General features: G+C 41.6%; 1 protein-coding gene across 4 annotated transcripts in view; it reads left to right on the top strand.

The window, feature by feature from the left end:
- DCLK1 (doublecortin like kinase 1) overlaps positions 1-23,860 on the top strand; it is a 353,945-nt gene that overhangs the window by 295,143 nt on the left and 34,942 nt on the right. For all 4 annotated transcript variants that reach the window (XM_047723162.1, XM_047723164.1, XM_047723163.1 and 1 more), the window contains exons 9-15: positions 1,600-1,657; positions 2,359-2,478; positions 6,219-6,365; positions 18,071-18,204; positions 20,184-20,261; positions 20,635-20,731; positions 22,497-22,577. In XM_047723162.1, the coding sequence (XP_047579118.1) occupies positions 1,600-1,657; positions 2,359-2,478; positions 6,219-6,365; positions 18,071-18,204; positions 20,184-20,261; positions 20,635-20,731; positions 22,497-22,577 (715 nt within the window). The remainder of the gene's footprint in view (positions 1-1,599; positions 1,658-2,358; positions 2,479-6,218; positions 6,366-18,070; positions 18,205-20,183; positions 20,262-20,634; positions 20,732-22,496; positions 22,578-23,860) is intronic.

The following is a 23,860-nucleotide window of genomic DNA, read 5'->3' as shown; positions in this document are numbered from 1 at the left end:
CCCGGAATAGAAGTGCCACCTCCACCCCAACTCCTTGGTCCTGCCTGGGATCGCTGGCTTTGATGACAGTAGTCATTCCAATAGTCTGGTATTCTTGTCATCACCTGAAAACGTTCTAACCAGATGGGAAAGGGATCATGGATTTGAATCTCAGATTTGTTTTATTTATTTATTTATTTATTTATTTTAGTGATGTGTGAAAAGCAGAATCCAGAAATTCTTCCGTGTTTAGTTTTCCTCTTGATTAAGGGTTTTCAGATTTGCAAACAAACTCTTGAGAAGCCTCTTCAGAAGAGACACTTAAAAGGACCCTGTATTCCTTCTCTGATGGGAAAGATCCCCTTGCGTGTGCCTGACTTCCCTCTCCCATCCATCCACACAGGGGCCTGGGAGTCTAGTGGGAGAAGTTTTAGCAAATGATGTGAATGGTGTCCAAAATGCCCTCAGGACACACTGCTAATACCTGCCCTCTTAATGTATGGGCAAATCACTCTTACTCTAAACACGTAACTAGGAAGTCTCCCCTTTGATTCTTCATACTGAAGATTTTAAAACCCTGTTTTAAACTTCCGTTCGTAATCAACCCACTCCCACTGTATTCATTTGGATCTCTGAAGTTGGCTTTTATCAACGGGTAAAAAGCTAAGCTGTTTTGGTTTCCCACCAGAAACAAAGTGGAAAGGCTTGTAAAATAGTTGTTTCTTAGGATTATTAAGTACACATCCTTCGACAATAGAGCTGTCCTTTTTGGCACTGCAGGATCTTGGAAATGTTAACACAAGTTAGGAAGCTATTTAAAGGTAGCTGTATGACTAACACTCCCTCCCACACCCATCCCAGAGGAAGGGCAGTGTTGGCTGGGCTGTTTATGAACAGAGTCCTCAAGAACTCAAAAGAGTCCTGTTTTATTTTGTTTTTAAGACTTATTTATTTATTTGAGAGAGAGAGAGAGCATGCAGGTGGGATGAGCAGAGGGAGAGGGAGAGAGAGGGATCCTGAGGCAGACTCCCCACTGAGCATGACGCCTGACGCGAGGCTCCATCCCAGGACCCCAAGATCATGATCTGAGCCAAAATCAAGGGTCGGACACTTGACTGACTGAGCAACCCAGGCTCCCCAGTAGTGGTGGTTTTATTACAAGTATGGTAACATTAAACAGCTCAGGATGGGACACCTGGGTGGCTCAGTCGGTTAAGCATCTGCCTTCAGCTCAGGTCATGATCCCAGGGTCCTGGGATCGAGTCCTTGCATTGGGCTCCCAGTTCAGCAGGGAGCCTGTGTCTACCACTGCGCCTTCCCCTGCTCATTCTTGCTTTCTCTCTCTCTCTCTCTCTCTCTCTCTGAAATAAATAAATGAAATCTTAAAAACAACAACAACAACAAAAAAAACCCAGCTCAGGATGTTTCTATGCCAGCATAGGTGTTGTCCTTACACTTGGCCCTTTAAGGTTTACATATTTCTCTGAAAAAAGGAAAGAATCTTTTACAAAATATACCAGTTTGATACAAGGTCTAGGAGGTAAGAAATTAGTCCTTAACAAAATGACTCAACAGATTTGAAATTAAGTTTGTTTTTCACAAATAACTTTCTCGTTGCAGGTCAACGGCTAGGGAGTATGCTCTGAAAATCATCAAGAAAAGCAAATGTCGAGGCAAAGTATGTATAAGGCTTATTGTCGTGGAAATACAGTGTTGCGGGGGTGGGAGGTAGAAACACAGAGATCAGTTCCCAAATAAACATAAATTTACCCTAGGACTTGCATTTTGGTGGAATACAATGTTATATATTTAATGGAATATAACTTTATAAATATTCTTGGAATAAAAGTTAGGAGGAATGATTGCATGTTATTTCTGTTCCTTATTGTTGGTTTGCTTGTTTTACTTTCTTTTTTTTTTTTTTAAAGATTTTTTATTTATTTATCTGACAGAGAGAAATCACAAGTAGGCAGAGAGGCAGGCAGAGAGAGAGGAGGAAGCAGGCTCCCTGCTGAGCAGAGAGCCCGACGTGGGGCTCGATCCCAGGACCCTGAGATCATGACCTGAGCCGAAGGCAGCGGCCTAACCCACTGAGCCACCCAGGCGCCCCTGCTTGTTTTACTTTCTTAATTTACTTTTGTGATCTGAGTTTCATTCCATCCTTCTATATGCAGTTTTAGTTCTACTGATAGGTCGCAAGCATCCTCTGAGGACCACTTTTGGCAATTCTAGGCTGAGTATCAGAATCTCAGACATACTCACTGTATTCTACCCAAACATAGCTCCTTTGATCCTCAGATAACACAGCTTCACTCTTGGAGTTAGCTCCTCATGTGTTGTGATGTGTGTATTAATTAAGGTAACTTTTCACTTAAACAGGAGCACATGATCCAGAATGAGGTGTCTATTTTAAGAAGAGTGAAACATCCCAATATTGTTCTTCTGATCGAAGAGATGGATGTGCCAACGGAACTGTATCTTGTCATGGAGTTAGTAAAGGTATGTATCTTGGAAAAAGAATAAACCCACACAAGGCACCGTGCTTTCCTATCTGATAGAGGGAGCTGTTTCCTTTGTTTCCTTCCACCAAAGTTTAGTCTCTCCTTTCTGTGTATTGGCCTAACGATTAAGAGTATGAACACTAGAATGAGACTGCAAGCATTCAAGTCCCAGCCTAGACCATTATAGCTTTCTGACCTTGGGTATACTTCTCTGTACCTTAGTTTCCTCAAATGTAAAATGAGATGAATAATAGTACCTCCCAGGAGTGTTATGGTGAAGATAAGATAAGAGGGATGACTTATACCATGTACTTTTTTTTAAGGAAGGTGGAGAGGGGCAGAGAGAGGGGGAGAGGAAGAGAAGCCGACTTTCTGCTGAGCACAGCACCCAATGTGGGGCTTGATCTCATAGCCCTGAGATCATGACCTGAGCCAAAATCAAGAGTTGGATGCTTTACTTGACTGAGCCACCCAGGCGTCCCCACTAATGTACTTTCTAATACAACAGAAGGTACTAGGTACCAATATGATCATTGTTTTTAATCATTGCTCTAGAAATTGTGCCCTTTTTTGTGAACTACATCCAAAGGTATCTATCATTCTTATTTAAAAAAAAAAAAGCTTTAAACTTTTACTCACCAATGTCAGAAAAATAGCACTAGAAAATACTCAGCTGCCTTTCAGTAGATGTTACAACCTTGTCCTGTCACATAAAATTATATCTGTATTTTATTAGATCATAGAATATAGATATATTGATAATGGCTGTATCGACATGAAAGGTGACTCACCTATTCCCTCTATTTTTATATTTAAAATTTTCAGTAACTAAAAGTTTTTACAAATTTAATATGTAGGATTCATGACGTGCTATTTTTCTCAAGCCTTTTTTCTATTATGTTAATCTAACTGAAGGTGTAACTAATTTCTACTTTAGTTGTAAAATGTCGTAAATTAGTCACACCACCCTCTGCATCAACTGTGTGCACCCGTCAGTGAGAGCCTCAGGCTCCAAACCGTGTTTGGAATCACACGCCCCAGCTGGTGGCAGGAATCAGCTCTGGGGAATGTGGCATTTCCTGCTGTAAAGACTTAAGACAAAATCAGCATGTAATAAACTAATCTGTTACTATATAGAAAAATGTTCATTCGAGGATCCTTTAAGCTTTTATTATTCAGAGTTGTTTTACTTTAGATCTGTTGGCCTTTTTTTTTTTAAGGTGGTTATTCATATTTACAAATGAAGCTTACTTTTTTCCTACTTCGTGTTAGGATTTGTTTCTTTTGGAGGAGTGGGACTCGTTTATAATGACACAAAGGTATTGTCACCTTTGAGACCAAGGGAGATAAATATGGAAAACTGTTACTTCAACAAAGAAAGATTGATTTCAATTATTCAGAAGATTTTCATATTGGTGCCTTATGGCCAAATAAAGTTTGGTAATTACCAATATTGTAAAATACACTTTCTCTAGCACCCAGGATAATATTTTTTACAGTGAGTTTAATTTTGAGAGCAACTAATTCCCATCATTCCTGTTGCCTTTCTGTGTGTTGTTAAAAATTGATTAGTCTCCTTTTTTTGGCTGATCTTTGAAGAGTGAAGACTAACTTAGATTTGAAACTGAGAAATGAAAGAGGCAAAGGCTTAAGAGTTCAGAACACATTGTGGTGGGAAAGCCTAGTCTGTCACTCATATGCATAGCCAGGTGACAATAGCTAAGTTACCACTGGGAGGTCCTCGATACACTCAACAGCCTTTTGCAAATTCCCTCCGGGTGACCAAGAGAGCCTAACAAGGCCAGAGAGTGTCCAGCTTCCGGACTCCTCCATTGTACCACCAGATCATACCCTCAAATCTGGCTGACCCAGAACTGCTTTGAGGCCAGGTCTGGAAGCACCCCAAGAAGTAAAGGCCAACCCCAGGCTTGACTTGAAAGGCTCCCACAGTGTTTGCCCCTGAGAAATGTAGCAGAGGTCATGCTTCTCAAGAGTCCAGTGGTGTCCACGGAGTGCCTGCAGCTATAGGATAAACAAGGCCTGTATTCTGGAAAACAGTGAAGTAACAATAATTATGAATGAAATTCCGTAATTAATAAGAACAGGTCTCTGTATTGCCGCCTGCAGCTGTGTGCACATGCACATTACATATGTATTCAGAGGAAGGCAGGCTTCGTGGAGGAGGCGGCCCTGCGGCCAGGCCCTCACCGATCAGCAGGGTCACGGGTCTAGCTAGTGGCAGGAGACGCAGTGAGACAGGTTGGCATGAAGGGGGGCACCGGGACACGGAGAGCCACGGGAAAGGAACGACCACTTCCTGAAGGGAGGAGCAAAAGGCCAACACGGCGCGTTCGCAGGATGCTGTGAATAAAGAGGCCGGAAGCAGCGTAGGTTCAGAGGCCGCCTGAGAACCAGCGAGGGCGAGCGCAGCCCAACCGCTTAGGCAGCAGATGAGGCGGACTGGCTGTGTACGCGGTTGGCTGCGTGGTCGGGGATGCGGGAGACGTGCGGTGCCAGGATGCCTGCAGCCGCCCTCCACCGCTAGGACGGCTGCGGTGTCGTGGCGGGGTCACCACCCACAGCTGCACCCCCGCCCCACTGCGCTGCGGTGCTGTTCATGGAGACCCCAGGGAAAATGCCGCTTCCAGGCGAGGCCCGCAAACAACCTGGAAACCCGCCTCTGGCAACCTTGCCTTTGAGAGAAACAGCGGAGGACGCGTCCCTCGTGACTCACGTGTGTGGGTTCAGGCTGGGGACTGCGGAGGCCGATCGGACCGCGGGAGACGCCTCCCGAGCGGAGGTGGTGCGGGGCCACGGAGGACAGGCCGGCTAGTGAGATCCGGAAGGCCTATATTTTGCTCTTGCTATTTAAAAAACAAAAACGAAACCCCTCACATTAGGCAACAGATGAACACAATTGGCTCCCGCGCTCTGCTGTTTTGGCGCATTGTGTGCAAGAATGATGCAAACGTTGTTAGTAAATCGGACCCCAATTTCTGAAAGGGTTTCCAATAAAGAGAACTAAAATTGGAGCCTAAAATTGTTCTGTTTCTCCAAATAACAAGAAGTTAGCCAGGAACAAGGGAAACAAAAGTTCAGATGAATAATGGTCCTAGAAAGCTTCCTTTGAAATTTCTCCACCCTCCTCCCTCCTCTCTTTTCTCTCTCATCTTTGGAATGACAGTTTCTGGTCCTTTTCTCTGCTCCGTACAAAGAAGCACATTATTGGAAAAGAAAACACTGCACCCACTCCAAGAGAGCGCCATTTAGGGAATGAAGGGAACTGAGTGTGTGTGTGTGTGTGTGCGTGCGTGTGCGTGTGCGCGGGAACTTCATAAGGCAGCTGCACATTTTGTTAAGGGTGTGGTCTGCTGGATTACCTGTTTCTCATTTGGGGAGGCTTGGGGTTATGAACTTTTGCTCACCGTTGGTATGAGGCATGTCACACATGCCAGCAGGGCACCCAAGGGTCACCAGGCCTCTGCCCTGAAGACCTGGCTCCACCTCTCCTCCCCAGCTGGGGCCGAAGAGATGACTGCATGTCCGATGGCATCACAGCGGGGAGACAATCACCAGATGAAGGCTGTGGGCCTTCAAGGGGGAAGTGGCGGGGAGAGCCCTAGGAGCCCAGAGATGCTACGCGCTTCTCTGTCTCCTTGAGAATGTGTCATTTGCCTCTCCAGGCGGCCCCCCTGGACCATCTGCTAATTGCTGCTCCTCCTGCTGTTCTCTTCTCAGGGAGGAGACCTCTTTGACGCCATTACTTCAACCAACAAATACACGGAGCGAGACGCCAGCGGGATGCTGTACAACCTGGCCAGCGCCATCAAGTACCTGCATAGCCTGAACATCGTGCACCGGGACATCAAGCCAGAGAACCTCCTGGTAAGAGCGATTCGAACCTCACGCGTCTTGAGTCCCAAGCACTCATGAGTGAATATGAATTTTATTTTTCCTTTCCTATTTTCTTTTCTTTCTTTTTTGAAAAGAAATATACTTTAAAGGCTACTTTCCAGCTGGACTGGAGTAGCTGGAAACGAACCTCAAGTGTATCCATAAGGGTTAATGTGCTGTTAGGAGGACTTGACTAATTATTAGCAAATAAGAACCAGAGACAGGGTTGGGAGAATAGAGCTTGGGAAATCTAGGGCTATGGGTAACACCCTAGGCTAGACCAAGATAGTCAGGAGGAACATTTACATGTAGGTTTATTTCTCTATAGTACTTTGATGTCCAAAGTTTTTACTTGGGGGTGGGGGGTGGGGAGGAAGCTCTCAGTCTTCCAAATGTACTTTCCAACAGTATGATCTAAAAGCTAAGACAATAAGTCATGAGTTTTAAAGACACCCGCCTTTCAACATAAAAATAATCATGATGAAGACAGATTTTAAAAATCAGGGACACCCCTATCCCCCATTATGACTATTTATTTTGCTTTTCATGAATTCCGTGTCTCTGGGGGAAACACTTAGAGTTCTTTACGCAAACAAATGGGGATGCTTTCGTAGTCCAGTTGTTAAGGGGACAGTACTGGAAAGAATTGAGGAGACAGGGACTGGGCATCGGGGAGCTGTCACTGGTGAATATGGGAGTCACATCAATTTTGCTGGCTATCCAGGCTGGAATTTTAATGAAATCTATTCATTTTCTTCCCCCACCCCACCCTGCCCCAAGATGCTAGTTTTCTTTTACTATCATTACCCAGGCCTGAGAGTCATGTATTATATATTACTGTTAGTTTGTCCATCTCTTCAGAAATCCAGGAATTGAGGATTCTCTTTCAAAGGCAGTATTTCTCCAAGGGTGGTCCAAAGACTCCCTGCATCTCAACTATTCCCAGATGCCTGTTAAAAATGCAAATTTCTGAGCCTCCCTGCAGCCCTAGCAAATCAGAATCTGGTGACTGGTGACAGGGTACAGATCTTCCTTGAAACAAGCTCCTCCACATGACCCAAATGAGCATTCAGGTCTAGAAGCAGATGAGCAAGCCAACTCCCCCACCACAAGAAGGGCTGATGAGGTCTGCTAAGATGGCGACCCACCCATGTGCTTGCCGTGAGTGCTTTTATACTCATGATCTCATTTAATCCTCACAACAATGGGGTAGGTTCTATTACCATCCCATTTTACAGGTAAGGAAACTGAGTGCCTACAAGTTAAAGACCTATGGCTACGTAAAGCCATTATAACTCATATGTGGAAGAACTAAGATTTCAACCTAGCTCTGTTCTACTTCAGAGCCCCAAATTTTAACCACTAGAGGACATGAAGCTGTGCATTAGGGAGGTTTATTGTGGGCTGGCTCTGTGCCAGGTTGTGACAGGGAACAGAGAGACCGATGCCTTCATGGAGTTGACATTCAAGTAAGAAAAATAGGCATTCAGGAAATAAATACGCAAGCTGTTAGTTCGCTGTAATTATGTTCGTAAACTTGCAGCTACTGGCTAATGAAGGCAGTCGAGGTCAAGCGATGGAGCTCTGACTTAATTGCCCTCAAATTCCACATCTCTGCAGTAGCCCAAACATTCTCTTCTGCATAGTTGCCTCCGTAACCTGCAGCAATTTTCTCTTGTCTGCATTCATTATTCCTGTGTCCTGAATTATGTAGGATTGTCTCGTGGGAACAGACTCACAACTGGCCTTTGTTTCAAAACTTCTCTAAACCCCCAAAATTCAGTGATTGAAAATTAAAGTTTCGTCCCCCCCCACCCTTTACAGTTTGGTTTTGCATGAAATCGTCCACTTATTTCTTACTGGAGCGTGGTCTGTTTCTGTAAATCCCATACATGATTACTTAGCAATGTAGTTTTTCTAAAATTACAATTTTTTTACAAAGTGCTGGACACTTTGAAAATATTGTGCTCATTCTAACATATTTTACTTTTTTAGATTATCCAGAAAGAAAAAAAGTTCACTCTTTTTTTTTTTCCTTTCTCTTCTAATGTGAGAATGTGAAACACACACACACTATTAAAGGCATTTACAATATTGGTTTAAAAAGTATATATAAACTAAAGTAATTCTGCTTCTCTAGTACAGTAATTTTTACTCTCAGGAAGTATTAAGAGTTGGTGAGCTTTGCAGGGATAAATCTATTATAGTATAAAATAGGTAGAAGAATAGAAAAACATGAACAGAATTAGGATGACATTACTAATTGAACTGAGACTTCTGTTAATTTCACATTCTGTTGAACTTTATGTGGAAATAAGAGAGAATTGTCATGGGAAGCACATTCACATCCCAAGGATTTATAGTCAGATGGACCAAAGTTCAAAACCAAGTGCTTCACTCTTCCAGTGGCTGGTCTTATGACCTTGAACAAGTTTCTTAACTCCTTTGAGTCTCCTTTAGGGGGATTTTATGAAGATAAAGAGATAACAAGGAACTATTAGCTTCCCACCTTTTTATTCCCTTTTATTTGTAATAAAAATTAAATTATTCCTAAAAATAAAACTGTTTCACAACAAATTATGTTGTAAAAATCATCTTGCATCTTTGACATTGCTTTTAAAATTTTACTGTTCACCCATGCATGGATTTGACATCTCCTCACAAAATGTAGAGCTGGAGACTATTTTTGAAAAATGCTATGACAAATTTCGATGTAAAGATTTCAAGTCCATTTTCTTACTACCAAATAAATGAATTTACCAAATAAATAAAAAGGCTTCACTACACACTTTGCATTACTCTTTTATTAAGACACCTCAAAAAAGCCTAAGTTGTTGGATTGCTAATAAGATTTTTGCCAGTTAAGTGTTGTTTGTTACAGCTAGCAAAGTATTATTTCTAAGTGTCTAATTCAGCTATAAATTCCATTTTATGTAGTATCATAATTGTAGAACTTCCAGAATTTTTTATTTTTAATTCTTATAGAACTATATAAAAATATTGTAGCTGGCCTTAAGGATCTATATAGATCTATTGAAGTGTGTTTGTCAGGTCAAGGTCTTTTAATGAGAAAACATGATTTATAGTGATGTCCAGCCACATTTGGTGCAAAAACTGGGAATTGACCCAATATAAATACCCGCTATAATTTTATTATTGTATCACTTATAAGTTTTCGTCTGGTTTGTTTTGTGTTTTTTTTTGTCACAAGTTATGCCAGTGACCTTACATGGTTCTTTCTGCTTTGTCAGGCCTGGAGCTTAATGATCATACGGATGAGTGGCCAGTGGGATGAGAGGGTGGGTGAGATGAAAGAGTGAGTGAATGAGTGACACTTCTCTACAGACTAGAGGACAGACCCATCATGACAAGGTCCAAGCCATTCTTCAACTCATTCATTACACGGAGGGTTCACATGGGCCTTAGTCTAAATGCCACTGATTGGGGGAAGTGCAGTGTTTCCCCAGCTGTGCTTACACCCAGGACCTGTGTGTGTGTGTGTGTGTATGTGTGTGGTGGTGGTGGTGGTGGTGGTATATAACTAAAAGAGACTTTCTGGTTTTTTTTTTTTGGTTTTTTTTTTTTGTAGTTTTACATTTTATATATATATTTTTTGAGATTTTAGTTTTTTTATTTTTTCAGCATAACAGTATTCATTATTTTTGCACCACACCCAGTGCTGTTTTTTAAAAAACAAAACCACCAAAACCGTCCTACTGAGATCAACCGCCTTCAGTTTGCAGCAGTCACCACTAGATGGCAAGCTTGCACCCTTGGCAGGAAAAATTCTCAGAAGCATCCTGAGTTTTCTCCTAAGGAGCTGGGAGGGTCTTTTAAAATGTATACGCAGGTGGGGGCGCCTGGATGGCTCAGTGGGTTAATAAGCCTCTGCCTTCGGCTCAGGTCATGATCTCAGGGTCCTGGGATCGAGTCCCGCATCGGGCTCTCTGCTTGGCAGGGAGCCAGCTTTCTCCTCTCTCTCTCTCTGTCTGCCTCTCTGCCTACTTGTGATCTCTCTCTGTCAAATAAATAAATAAAATATTTTTAAAAAAATGTATATGCAGGTGCTACCTCCTTAGGAAAGTTAAAGTATTTACTGGCAAAAATATAACTTGCATCACTAGTTTTTATTAGATTCTAGAAATAAACAGTAATTTTCTTTTATATCAAAGTTTATGTTCAAAAAACTTTTTCCTTCTACGTTCCCCAATACTCTCTGGGAGAAAGTTTCTCAGAGAATCTGCCTGTCTTGGTCAGAAATTTTCTTTTAGAACCTTTCTGTCCAGGTGTCTGTACCTGCTCCTGATTGCCCATCAGAATGGCATGCCTAGCACAAAACCCTCATTTTCACTAAATGGATTGTATGTGGCAATAAGATATCGTGTTCTCTCCAAGTGATGACCGTGCATGACCTAGGGATGATGTGCTCCAGCTCCTCTTGGTTTCCAGATCAAGCCAGCCCCAAGCCCATGAGATGGCAGATTTCCTTCAGCCCGTAATCTCCAAATAAATCCATTTTGTGGCGAAGTAGCTAACTACACTGGTACACAAGGCAAGTGCCACAGATAGACTGCATCTAGAAGTCATAGGCAGAAGCACAGTTGAGTAGATCTATAGTCGGTCCACTTATGATCTTATGGTCTTATGATCTCGAGCCAGCAGAGTGTTGATTAATGGTTGGGGGACCTAGAAGAAGTGAGCCAAGGACCCTCAGGATTCTGTCACTGGCCCAACCCCAATCAGCACTAGTGATGTGAAATGAAGATGTATTATAGCAAATGACAGACTTGAGAACCAAAAGTATCTTTGGCTCTGTGATGGTCCAAAATTAGTAAGATGAAATTTGACAAGAGAGACATATAAATCCCAATGGACTAAGTGGTTTTGGTGTAGTTGTTTTAATGACCATTGTAGAAAAGCCGTAATGGAAAACTTGGCCAGACCATGTCAAAGGCTATTAGCTGAGCATAAGTTCAGGGTGAGCCTTAGTGGGATATAACTGCTAAAGAAGTACCCCTAGATTCCTTTCGCTGGAAGAGTGTTGCCATCAAGAGGGTCCTCTGCTTTGCTCACGCCAGTTACCACTATGCGGAAGAATGTGAGCACGTCATGTCAGAGGCCTGGAGTTTAGCTCGAAGAAGGGAAGGAGAAAATGGAGCATGGAGGCTCTGGTCAAATATATGAAACACTGCCAGATGGGAAATGGGAAACCTTTTCTGTGCTGTATTGAACTCCAACTAAAGAGAAGACATTTGTGGATGAGAGATTTGAGGTTGATGTTTAAGAAAAAACTTTCAAACAGTTGTATCTGTTTGCAAATTAAATGGCCTTTATTATACATAGCTTGTGGTCATTGAAAATGTCTAAGCAGAAACTGAATCATTATTTTTTATAGGTGTTTAGGAAAAAAACTCCTATCTGAATTTGGATAAAAGTTAAGGGAAAATAGAAGAAAAACACCACTTTCCCAAGACATTATTTAGTATAGTAATGTACCAGTTACTTTACTGGCACCTTTGCTGAGGGACCCTCTTCCAAAAACCTGTGATTGCATATGGGAGAATCAGGAAAGTGTAGTGTGTTATCTTGTTTGGCCTGGGTAGGTCTGCCCAATACTCATCCCTTTTGTCATTAAGGACTGAAATAGTATCACTCATCTCATTTAAGATGACATGGTCTCATTGGACTAGCAAAGATTAATAAATAATAGCATATAGTGTTGGAAAAGTTATTATGATACCAATCATCTTCTATGTGTTGGTGCAAGAGTAACTTTGCAGAAACTTTCTGAAAGGTACTTTGGTAATAAATAAGGAAATCTTAAATACTATGAGTTTCCTATGGCCAAGTAATTCTACTTCTGGAAATGTCACTTACAAAGAAAAAATCAAATCTGTATACATATATAGGGATGTTCATCTCAGTAGTCTTTAGTATGAAAAAAATGTTCATCTCAGTAGTTTTTAGTATGAAAAAATATACATACATATATATGAAAACTTATGTCAGGGTACTAGTTAAATAATGGCATGATGGAGGGGAGGAGGACATACTGGTTAAAATCTTGGACTTGGACTTACATAAGCTTAAGTTCTGGCTCTGCCACTTAGTAGCTGTGCAACATTGGACAACAGTGCAACATCTCTGAGACTCCATTTTCTCATCTACAGAATATCAGTAAGGTGATTTAATAGGTTGTTGTGAAGATCCACTAGGATAATGAGCATGAACTCCTCAACAGGAAACCTGATATATCCCGTGTGCTCAGTAAATAGCAGCCGTAGTCGGGATTATTATGACGCTGCATCCATACAGTAGAGTATCCAGTAGCCACTGAAAATCGTGATGCAGATACACATGTCTTCACTCATGATATATTGTCCCATGGAAAAAGAAAAGCAGGAGAGAGAGGTAAAGAAAGGGCTAGAAGTTCATACCCCAAAATGTTAGCAATGGTTATTTCTAGGTGTCAAGAATATGGGTGGGCTTAATTCCTTTCCCTCTATAATTATCTGTCTTTTCTAATTTTTCTACAGTGACATATTGGATATTACTTGTGTGACAAAAATATAATACGAGTTTTAAAAATGGCAATGACATTGAGTTCCCATAGTTTTCGCCAAAGGCTAGTATGTTGCAATGGCTCCCAGATTCCGGAACGTGCCTGTTTGCGTGGGTCTCAGCTGCGTAGACATCCTCTTTAGATAGTTTCATGACTATTTTAAAGTGAGGATGAGAATCAGGTTTCCTGAAGTTCCCACTCATCCTCCATCTTCCCAGATCTCTCTAGAGTAATATTTTGAAAGCTATTTTATTTCTCCCTCTGATATTGTTACTCCTCTTCTGACTTGGGCTATACAATGTTGACTCTTCTTATTTCTTTTTTTTTATTTATTTTTATTTTTTTATGTGACAGAGAGAGAGAGATCACAAGTAGGCAGAGAGGCAGGCAGAGAGAGAGGGGAAAGCAGGCTCCCGGCTGAGCAGAGAGCCCGATGTGGGGCTCGATCCCAGGACCCTGAGATCATGACCTGAGCCGAAGGCAGTGGCTTAACCCACTGAGCCACCCAGGCGCCCCTGACTCTTCTTATTTCATTTAACCTTTGATTTCACAAAGATTTTACACCTGGGTACAAAGTGGGTTTGTTTTTTTAGGAATTTTTTTTTTCCCTCAGGAGATTTCATTTTAAAGTATGTGGACCCTAACATGCATTTTGTAAAATAATTTTCTGCATTAAGGTTGTTTTGCTTCACTTCTTAAAGAGTAAAGATTTAAATTTAATTCATTTTCCTTAGAAAGGACTATAAAGACATTATACCATGGCCGGAGGAAGATCAATGTCTTTTTAAAGGGATACCATAGTTGCGAAAAAGTCAATTGACTTTTTTTCATGGCTTTGTCACTTTCATGCCACTTTTGTTCAGTTCTGTTCAATTTGGTGAAATTATTTTTTAGTACCTATTGAGCTCCTCTGTGAAAAATATTTCTGTGGATATTAATGATTCATTAGCCAGCATTTCAACAGGGTTATCCTTGAATTCACAGCAACATTGAGAATTATGTTTGTTCCAACACATCTGTTATATTAGTCAGCTTTTAGTTCTCTATTATGGGACTCTCAGAAACCATTTGCTTGGGTTCAGGTTATCTGTGAATTTTCATATTATTTTATGGCCACCAGCTGCATTTTATGACTATATATTAAATCTTTTATTTTTTCAAATAACTTTTCCAAATGGTCTCAGTTTCTAACCCAGAGGAAATCAGGCCTATGCCCAGACATCTACTGTTCAGCAAGTTACAGCTACTGCAAAACCCCAAATAAACGAAAAAGAAACAAAAAGAAAACTCTTGCTCAAAAAGGAAAAACCCTGTGTAAAATGCCAGTGTGCCAAAAACTTCATACCTGACCTTTCCCTATATCTGTTCTTGGTGGGACATGCCTTCAGCTTTTAATTGGAACCTTTTTCATAATTGTTGCCATTTAACACATTTAGTCTGTCAAATCATGGGATGTCTTTATAGCCATATAATAAACCCTAGAGAACAACTTCTCTGACTGTAGCCATCTGCAATGATCACAAGAGTAGCTTACAAAATACTGACAATCTTTATGGTAATAGGATACATATGGCAGGCCACAATTACGTGTAGCTGCATTCAATTAGTGTTGTACAATTACAGTTTTATTGCTTAGTTAAAACAGTGAAAGCACTACATACTGGTAATTTGCACTAATCCCCGTCTTTTTAATAGCCCCTCAGTGTTTAAAATGTGGGGTAACATCTATAGTATTTAAGGGGCTTGGGATGAACATTAAATTATATCTCATGTTGCGAATAGTCATTGATTGACAATCAGTGGACTCCCACCTCACCTGTGGGTCCTGTTTTATGGAGGCTTTAAAATACAGTTATAGCAGAAAGTGCTTTTTTTTTTTTTTTAACACCGGAACCCCACTTGCTGGATCGGGTTGCCCAAGCCTGTGCTTGCAGCCTGTTAAATGTCCCTCCTGGAAGATGGTCAGGACAGGGGGACAGCCAGAGGAACAGAGTCAGAATTGATTCAGGGGCGGTATAAGCCAAGGACTCCATATTTTAAATGTGAACTTGTTAGAGGCTTTTCCCATTCCTAACTTTTAATTAAAAACTTAGTTCAAAGTAAATTTATAGCAGCCATTTGGGAAAATACTTTGGGAGATGGTTTTGTGAGTGAGTGTGTGTGTGTGTGTGTGCGCGCGCGTGTGTGTGTGTGTGTGTACATGTACACGTGTGTTTGAAACAGATGTATGTAGCAATCTGTGGTTTTACCAGAATTTTAATTACATTTTTCAGTGGCCCTCCTCGTGCCCCTCTGTAAGTGGCTTGGTAAGAGAGAAGGCTGAGTCCAGCTTGGGTTGGCCCAAGGGCTAACAGGGAACCCCAGTTGTGAGGCGGGCTGATTATACTGCTTGGGCAAGGTGCACTCCCATCGGAGGTGAGGATACTCTGGAGTATGTTCTTCTGTATCCTTCTCCCAAAGTGTTGACAGAGAAAAACCCAGAGCAACCTTGTTTCCTGCCCTGCCTGACAGTAAGTAAGTTAAACAGAATTCCAATCGAGAGTCCTGGACATTCATTCACCGGCAAAAACGTTTTGCTGGAGCATTGCGAACATAGTGGTGTCTAGAAGTGTTTTCAGTTACGTGGATCAGGCCTTTGTCTCTCGTTCTTATTGCCTGTCATAAGCATCACATTAACCTCTTTATGTCCATGAAAATTCTGTGTGCTTTTTCAAAGCAGAGGAGGGGGACATGGTGGAAGTGATAGAGATAAAAAGAGCGTTAAGATGATGGATTCTGTGTGTTTTATTTAAATGTTGTTGGTTTATTTGAAAGAATTATTACTTTTATGTAATCCTAATTTTCATTATTTTAGTAAAGATTTTTTTGGTGCTTTTTTCCCCTTAGGAATAGAAACTTTGAACTTTATTGCTCAGTATATTAAATGTTACTGGCATATGGCTGTCTGTGAGGTAGAATTCCTAGTCAAATGTAGATGCTCAAAAATAAAACCTTTGCTAAAGGAGCATTACATGGTCATTTTAAGAACCAAAATGGGACTTACGAATCCATCTGCCAACATCGCTTTTCGTCCAACTTTTGCACTGAGTTAGGTGATCATAGATACTATGTTTAGAGGAAAACCACAGAATTCCTGCATAAATGGAGTTGTGTAAATTGAAATCTATACCACCTCCGAAAACAGGCACCATGGATATTTGGACCTGTCAGAACATCAAAACCGGAGATGATTTTACATTTTAGGAAATAACAAATGGAATTAAAGTAACAAAATGGAATTAAGGAAGTAAACAATTCTGCTCTGTCTGGGAAATAAGCTAGATGATCTTCTAGATGTTTCCATCTCGGGTTTCTGTTCATGAAAAACATTTGCTTGTCACCTGGATGACCAGAATGGCTGAGGTGCTAAGACTATGATTTAGGGATTTCTTTTCCCCGTGAACGCGTAGCCTGGGAATGACATACATTGTGCTTTGCAGCTCCAACACCTCAGTTGCTTGGGCTGATGGGCTGGAGAGCTGCTTTCTTAAAGGAGGGAGGACCCTGTCCATCCCAGATGACAGCTGGGCAAAGCCACACCTACGAGGGACACACGGCCGTTTTTGCCCTAACAGCCTATGCGCAGGTGACCCCGCCAGCCTCCGGACACCTGCCCGAGGGCTCAGACTAGATGGTGGTCAAGCCCTTAAGGAGAAGACTCCATGCTCTGAGTGTGGAGAAAATGTAAAAGGATATTTTCTGCCCAGGAAAGACCCGGTCTCTCCAGAAGGGAAGCTCAAACTCCCTGCCTCTGCCAAAACAGTTAGATGCAAATGATCGATGCTGATGCTGAAGCTTAGCCAGCCAAACATCTGCACTTTAAGCTGCAGGTAAAGGAGAAGTTAATCTACTTTCTCCAAAGAAAGGGAGACGTGGTGTGTGAGCGGTCGTGGGGCTCCTGATGTGTGGAGATGCGTCTTGCTGTGAGAGAGGTTCCGACCACTGTATCACATACACGCGATCACAAGGAGGCAACAGAAGAACATGCAGGCTTCTCCTTGCTGGATGAATTATTTTGATGTACACGGAAAACTTCATCGTGTCCTCCAGGCATCTCCTGCGCCTTGGCTGGGAATACTAGCTTTTAACTGTGGTTTTCTTTCTCCTATTGATTCCAGTGGAGGGCCCTGAATTAGAATTCTGAATGCCCTTTGATCTTTCCTTTGAAATAGTAGAAGTGGATACTCTTTGGAGCAGACCCATTTGGTTTGATCATGGGCTGGAATTAAAGCGGTATAAATACTTGTCTATGGTCCCAAGCATCCTTTTCTTGATTTGTTGGGTGAAAGACTAGACTTTTACTGCCTTAATAAGGAAACCTGGACCGAATGCTGACTCTGCACCTGATAAATCTTTCCAAATTGCCACAGGTGAAATGAAATGTTAATATCCCTTTCAATTATTAATAAAAAAATGTAAATAGATTTTGTTGGAAATGTGGGCCACTGAAAATGAAGTATTTTAATATACGTGTAGATTTTTGTTGTTGTTGTTCAATTACTAAAGAACTTTTGTTTTTTTAAAGCTTCTTACATATTAAAATAGAGAGGTAATTCTTTTCATAAACTGGAGGTACTGCACTAGAGACTTTCTGTATTTCATTGTATTACACAAATCAATTTTAATTGTAGAAAACATTAAGTACAGATAAGCAAAGAAAAAAAGTCTCCCATAATCCTACCACCAAGAGACAGACACACTAACACTGTGTTCTTTCAGACATTTTTCTTGGCACATATATTTTTTTTTCTTTAGTACCCATTTCATGCAAACCAGTCTGAAATCTGCCCTTATTTCCCCCAAATAATTTATTTCAATAGACATAAATTCACATCACCACGTTAAGGGTCATGTAGTGTCCCACTGAATCAACGTACCATCATCTATTATTGAATTTCCATTTGCTGGCTGTTCACCATGTTTCCAGTTCTGCAGTAATCTAAAAAAGATACTCTTGTATGTATATTGTTGCATAATTGCCTGGGTTTTTTTTCCACTTTATGATAAATTTAAACCACAATGCCCATCGTCCCTTCAAGAAAGAGCTTCTGAGCTCTTGGTTATAAGGCGATTTCACTCTTTACTTTTACTTTAGGTATACGAACACCAAGATGGCAGCAAATCGCTGAAGCTGGGTGACTTTGGACTGGCCACCATTGTAGATGGCCCCCTGTACACGGTCTGTGGCACCCCAACATACGTGGCTCCAGAAATCATTGCAGAAACTGGGTAAATGCTTTCCGCGGTTTATTGGAGTGCTGTGATTGCCAAAGAACTAGTCTGCTTCGAGAATAGGAGAAAACAGCCCTGTCCCATCCAGACAGAATTAGCTATCAGATTTCTTTCAACTCTTTTTTTTTTTTTTAACTTTAAAGTGAGAGCCATTTTCTCTGTTTCTCCAATCAAGTTGCCAATTACCGCAATCTTGTTCAAGGCTTCCATGTGGCCTTTGTTAAAGGTAGAACAGCAGTTATTAACCCCAGAGTAAAAAATGTTCGGACGAACAGAGAAACATACAGCGATGGTAATTAACTTGCTTTTGGATAAAAGAAACAGACACTGCTGTGTGCGGTGATTATAGTCTCCTGTGGTTATTTCTCTCCGATATCCTTATTCTCCTGTCCCACTCTCATTTTGGCTCTCTTGGCGGTCCATTGATTATCTGTGCAGGACAAACACCCTTAGGCATCAGAGGGCCACTGGGAATTTTCTGGTGTCTGTGTGCAGTGGTATCAGATGAATGAAAATCTCTAGACTGGGGGGAGAAGGCGAGTGGCACAACACTTACTAAGGACCTACTCTCTGCCAGGCGTAAGCTCCTTTGCTTGATTCTTAACTCATCCAGTAGACGGTATGATTCCCATTTTGCACATGAATAATCTTTTTTTTTTATAAAGATTTTTATTTATTTGACAGATCACAAGTAGGCACAGAGGTAGGCAGAGAGAGAGAGGAGGAGGAGGCAGGCTCCCTGCTGAGCAGAGAGCCCGATGTGAGGCTCGATCCCAGGACCCTGGGATCATGACCTGAGCCGAAGGCAGAGGCTTTAACCACTGAGCCACCCAGGCGCCCCTGCACATGAATAATCTTGCTGCTGTGGTTGGGTATCCTAGAAGCTCATGACTGGATAGTGGCTTAGTCAGAATTTGAACTCAGGGCTGTGTGAATAAAGGGCTCTTTCCATAGAGAGCCCTATTTCTTGCCAGAGATCATAGGCCAAGTTCTGAAGCACTAGCCTCACACAGAAGGATTGGGGAAGGGTGGTGCACCAAAGGGAAATGGCCTTACTTTTTCCCCTCAATGAGTGGCACCAACCCACACCTGAGGGTCTAGGTTGTATCCTCCCCTGTGACCCGTGGAAGATAGTTTTACTGCTTGACCTTTGACCAAAAAGGCAGAGGAACAGAATAGATGAGAAGGAATGCCAATTGGGAGATCCCTAAGGTGGGATTGGGGGTAAATGAGGACTTTTTTATTCGTCAAATTTGAGTGAGTTGGGAGCCAACATTTGTAAACTTGCCGACCTCCCTCGGGGCATGCTGCCTCCGGTATAGCCAGCTACATTTCCTAGTTTTCTACCCTGAGTACTCTGACAGCCTGCTGGGAGGGAGGAGCCCAGAGGAGAAAGACGGTTGAGTCAGGCTCTTGGAAACCCTGCTCGGAACCCTGCTCTGCCACTCACTAACTGTGTGATCTTGAGCAAGACTACCCCTTTAATCCTCGGTTTTCTCCTCTATAAAATAGGCAACAGCACTTATCCCATGTAATGTAGAGTGATGGAAAAACAGCATAAGATAATGTACGTCAGTGCTTTACGAACTGGAAAATGTCCTAGATGTAATTATGTTTTTTAACATTGGGACTTAGATCGTTTCAAGGGTCCATCCCCATCTTAAAACTGATATGACCGTAATAAACCTTTTCGATGAAACCTCTCTCACTTACTGATACTTGGATATGATCCTAGACATGCTTTCCTTTGATTTTTATTCATATGTCTTAGACAGCTCTCTCGCTCTCTCTCTTTTAATTATTCTTTCCTTGAATTCTGTTTAGCTGGTGGGTTTTCATTTAGTGTTTGTTGTTGGGTTTTAAATTTTGTTGAGTTTGGTTTTTGATTTAGAATAGTAGAGTCATCTATTTTGCCAGTGCCCCATAATTTGTCCCGGCTTGACTTGTGCTAACTCTAACGTCACTTACTTTTGCAGATATGGCCTCAAGGTGGACATCTGGGCAGCTGGTGTAATCACTTACATCCTGCTGTGCGGTTTCCCTCCGTTCCGTGGGTATGGGCAGTCATCTTTTATTCAGCACCAGCAAAGCATTTCTGTACTCTCTGAGTGATCCATTCCGCCTTCTTGCACAAAGGAGCCTGAAGCAGGAAGTGGATGGAAGAACTTGACTTCCAGTGCCTGTTATTTTTTCTATGTCGTACACACTCATTTACATGCCTTCCATAAATCCCCCTCATAGAATTTAAAAACTCATTCTTTCCTAATTGTCCAAAACAGTTCCATATTGACATTTTGAATAGCTTAAAAACGCACATTTTACACACTTATGGGGAAAGGAAGGGCTCGAATGCAGAAGAGTGGAGAGACATGCCCTGGGTTAACATTTTAGTGCTGTGTTTTTCCTTGTTGTGGTTCATGTAAACAGAAGCGGTGATGACCAGGAGGTGCTTTTCGATCAGATTTTGATGGGGCAAGTGGACTTTCCCTCTCCATACTGGGATAACGTTTCTGATTCAGCGAAGGTAGGTTTCCAGTGCCTTTCCTTTTCCCGAGACCCTGTGTGTCTTAATGCAGTTTTACCTAATGATGTTGTAGATAAGATTTCTGTCCATTTTTGTTTAATTACTGGGTTTGCCAGGAGTCCACGGTCATCAAGTCATCTGTTTGTCGCCATCCCAACTTACCAAGCGTCTCTGTTTTCTGGCTTCATTGCTTCCTGTTGTCACTCCAGTTACATTGTCTTGCCACACCAGCCAACCTTAAATGTTGGCGTAGCTTGTGGCTTTACCTCTTTTGGGTCTCAACTCAATTTCACCCTCTCAAGGAAGCTATCCCAGACCACTCTGTTTTCAGATGCATCTTTAATCTACCTAGTTCGCCTAATGTTCCTCATCTGCTCTGTTTTTCTCTGGTAGCCCTTACACCCACGTGTCCTTCTGGTATACCATCTACCTACCTTTCTCTATCTGTTTACTTTTCTGGACAGGTAGATATAGGTAGGTGTACACATCTTACTTGTGTCATTTATTTTCCAGTTTTCCCTTACTTTTCATCAAGACAAGGATTTTTGTGTATTTTGTTTATTGCTGTATCATCAACCCCGATGTAGACCAGTATATAACTAGTGCTTAACCAGTATGTATACATGCTTAACATGTATTAAAATGAATGAATAGGAGATCAGCCTCTAAGAAAACTGCAAAAATCTTACATGGAGACATTGGTAGAACTTGAGATAAAAAAGAAAACCTTTTAATTGACTCCTTAATGTCTCCAAGCATTGACTTAAATTTTTAACAAATTGATGTTGATAAATAATTGACTTTTGATTATTCAGTGTATAAGCCTTTCCTTTCTCTGTGTCCTGAGTGTGACTTCAATTTATAACCTGACATTTTTTTGTGGGGGTAGAGGTATTTTTGCCTGTGAGCAGTCTTTTCAGAAACCTCTCTACCTCTCAGTGCCTTCAGTCCATAAACGAGGGCTCCAGGTCATTGACAGAGAGTACCATCTCCCACATCCCCATGCCACCTGCAAAGGGCATCACACCAGCTCGTTGCTTTAATAAGTCCTGGCCCATGTCGGAAAGTGAATGAATGCCTTCTTGCACAGAGGAGCCTGAAGCAGGAGAAGAACATAATGAGAACTTTATGGTAGAATCTCTACATCAGTGAAAATAAATCATCCTCATCACAGAATGGTAGTCAGACCCCATGACTGTAAGGACCTGGATAACACATATCTAACCATTTTGTTACATGGGAACTTCTATTCCAAAGTGGACAAGTGTGTGACAGACTCATCATTAAAACTCAAGCTGTGCTTTCCTGGTCCAAATCATTTTGAACTCATGAGGAAGTCTCATTAATTTCCGAACCATTAAATCATTTGCCCCTTAATAGTTCCATTTTATTGGTATTGATTGATGTGGAAATTTTTGAAGCAATGTTAACAGATTTCTGTATTAAGCTAACCTAGAAATCTCCATTAAAGTGCGAAATTCTAGACAAAGGAATATTAATCCTTTAACTTGTTTATTTCTTCTCTACTAAATGCACTTCAGTGAAATTTATCCTAATCTTTATTTTTTTTCTCACCATATATTTATAATTCTAAGTATTGACCTTTTCTTTAACTTCTAAGGGTGTTAGATTCCTGTGGGTAAGCTGAGTTGATATATTTAAAACGTAGAGCTTTTCTAAACTAAAAGAGAACTTCAGCGTAGGAAAATGCTCAGAGTTTTACCATAAAAATGAGACAAATGGAATCAAATGTTCCTTTCCACAGGAGCTCATCACCATGATGCTGTTGGTCGATGTCGATCAGCGATTTTCAGCTGTGCAGGTCTTGGAGCACCCCTGGGTTAACGTAAGTGACTTCCTCCTTTCCCCATACACACTTCTAACGTTCCTTTCTATTTCCTAATGATATCGCCTCCTTTGTAAGGTACTGTGTTTGTATTTATTCCTCCCCTGCAAACATGCTAGAACAGTGACGGCATCTCAGACTTGCTCCTCTGAGTCTGTGCTGACGGGTGCTCTCACGGTCCCTTGCACAGAGCCTTTTGATGCAGAAGGGGCTGCTTTCCAACTGGGGAGGTGCATGCACATGAACAGCCCCCCTGCCTCCAAGCTACATTCCTAATACAGCAACAGCAGCAGATTTTCTGAGTCAGTCCTGCTTTTGCATGATGCCTACCAAAAATACGTTGACCCCTGGGTCCCCCATGAGGCTTGAAGTACTCCAGTGCAGCACTACTCAGTCTGGAATGCGCTCACAAGTCACCTGGCGGTCTTGTTAAAATGCAGATTCTGATGTCGTAGATGTGAGGTTCTGAATTTCTAAAAGCTCCCAGATGCTGCTGCTGCCATTTGAGTGGTAGAGTCTAACAATATGAAATTCTTTATGAAAGAATTCCCCAGAGCACAGTCATTGTATGTTGTCCCTCTGTCTCTCCAAAACGGACTGATCAGGTTTTGATCAGGTTTTGAATCATAATAAATAGGCAAAGAGCGCTTCACTGATGAAGCCTGCCCAGAACTCTTCTAAGCCCCTCTCATATCTTAACATCGTGTTCTTCCCAACAACTGGATAATCTAGGTCCTACTGTAACCCTCACGGACATGTGGAAGCTCCAGCCTTAGGTTAATGGTTCTTACCTTCAGAGTAGAAGACGGACAGAGATGCACTTATAGAGAGAGGGACATGAGCACAGACAGGGACAAGTATAACATGCTTAGCTCACAGATAGAGATTTTGTCAGCCTTCCTACAGCTTCAAGTGATCTGGCTGTGAGTTGAAAGCAACAAAATACTCCACTTCTCTAAATTATCACCATAGTGATTAGTTAAGTGGGTTTTTTTCCCCCAAATCACTAATTTTAAGGATAATTTTAAGGATAAGGTATGATTGAAAGCACAGTGTTGAGACAGACTACATCCAAGGTGACAAGAGTGTAAGATCTTGTTCATGTTCTGACATGTGATGGCCATGGTCCAAGGTTCTAGCACTTTATTTTATTTATTTTTTGTTGTTGTTTTAAAATTATTATTAACATATAATGTATTATTTGCTTCAGGGGTAAGGTCTGTGATTCATTAGTCTTACATAATACGCAGCACTCCCCATAGCACATACCCTCCCCAGTGTTC

Source organism: Lutra lutra, chromosome 3 (genome assembly GCF_902655055.1).
Source record: "Lutra lutra chromosome 3, mLutLut1.2, whole genome shotgun sequence".
In the NCBI taxonomy this organism is placed as follows: domain Eukaryota; kingdom Metazoa; phylum Chordata; class Mammalia; order Carnivora; family Mustelidae; genus Lutra; species Lutra lutra.
Note: the sequence above shows the minus strand (reverse complement) of the source record. Positions and strands in the feature narration are given on the sequence as shown.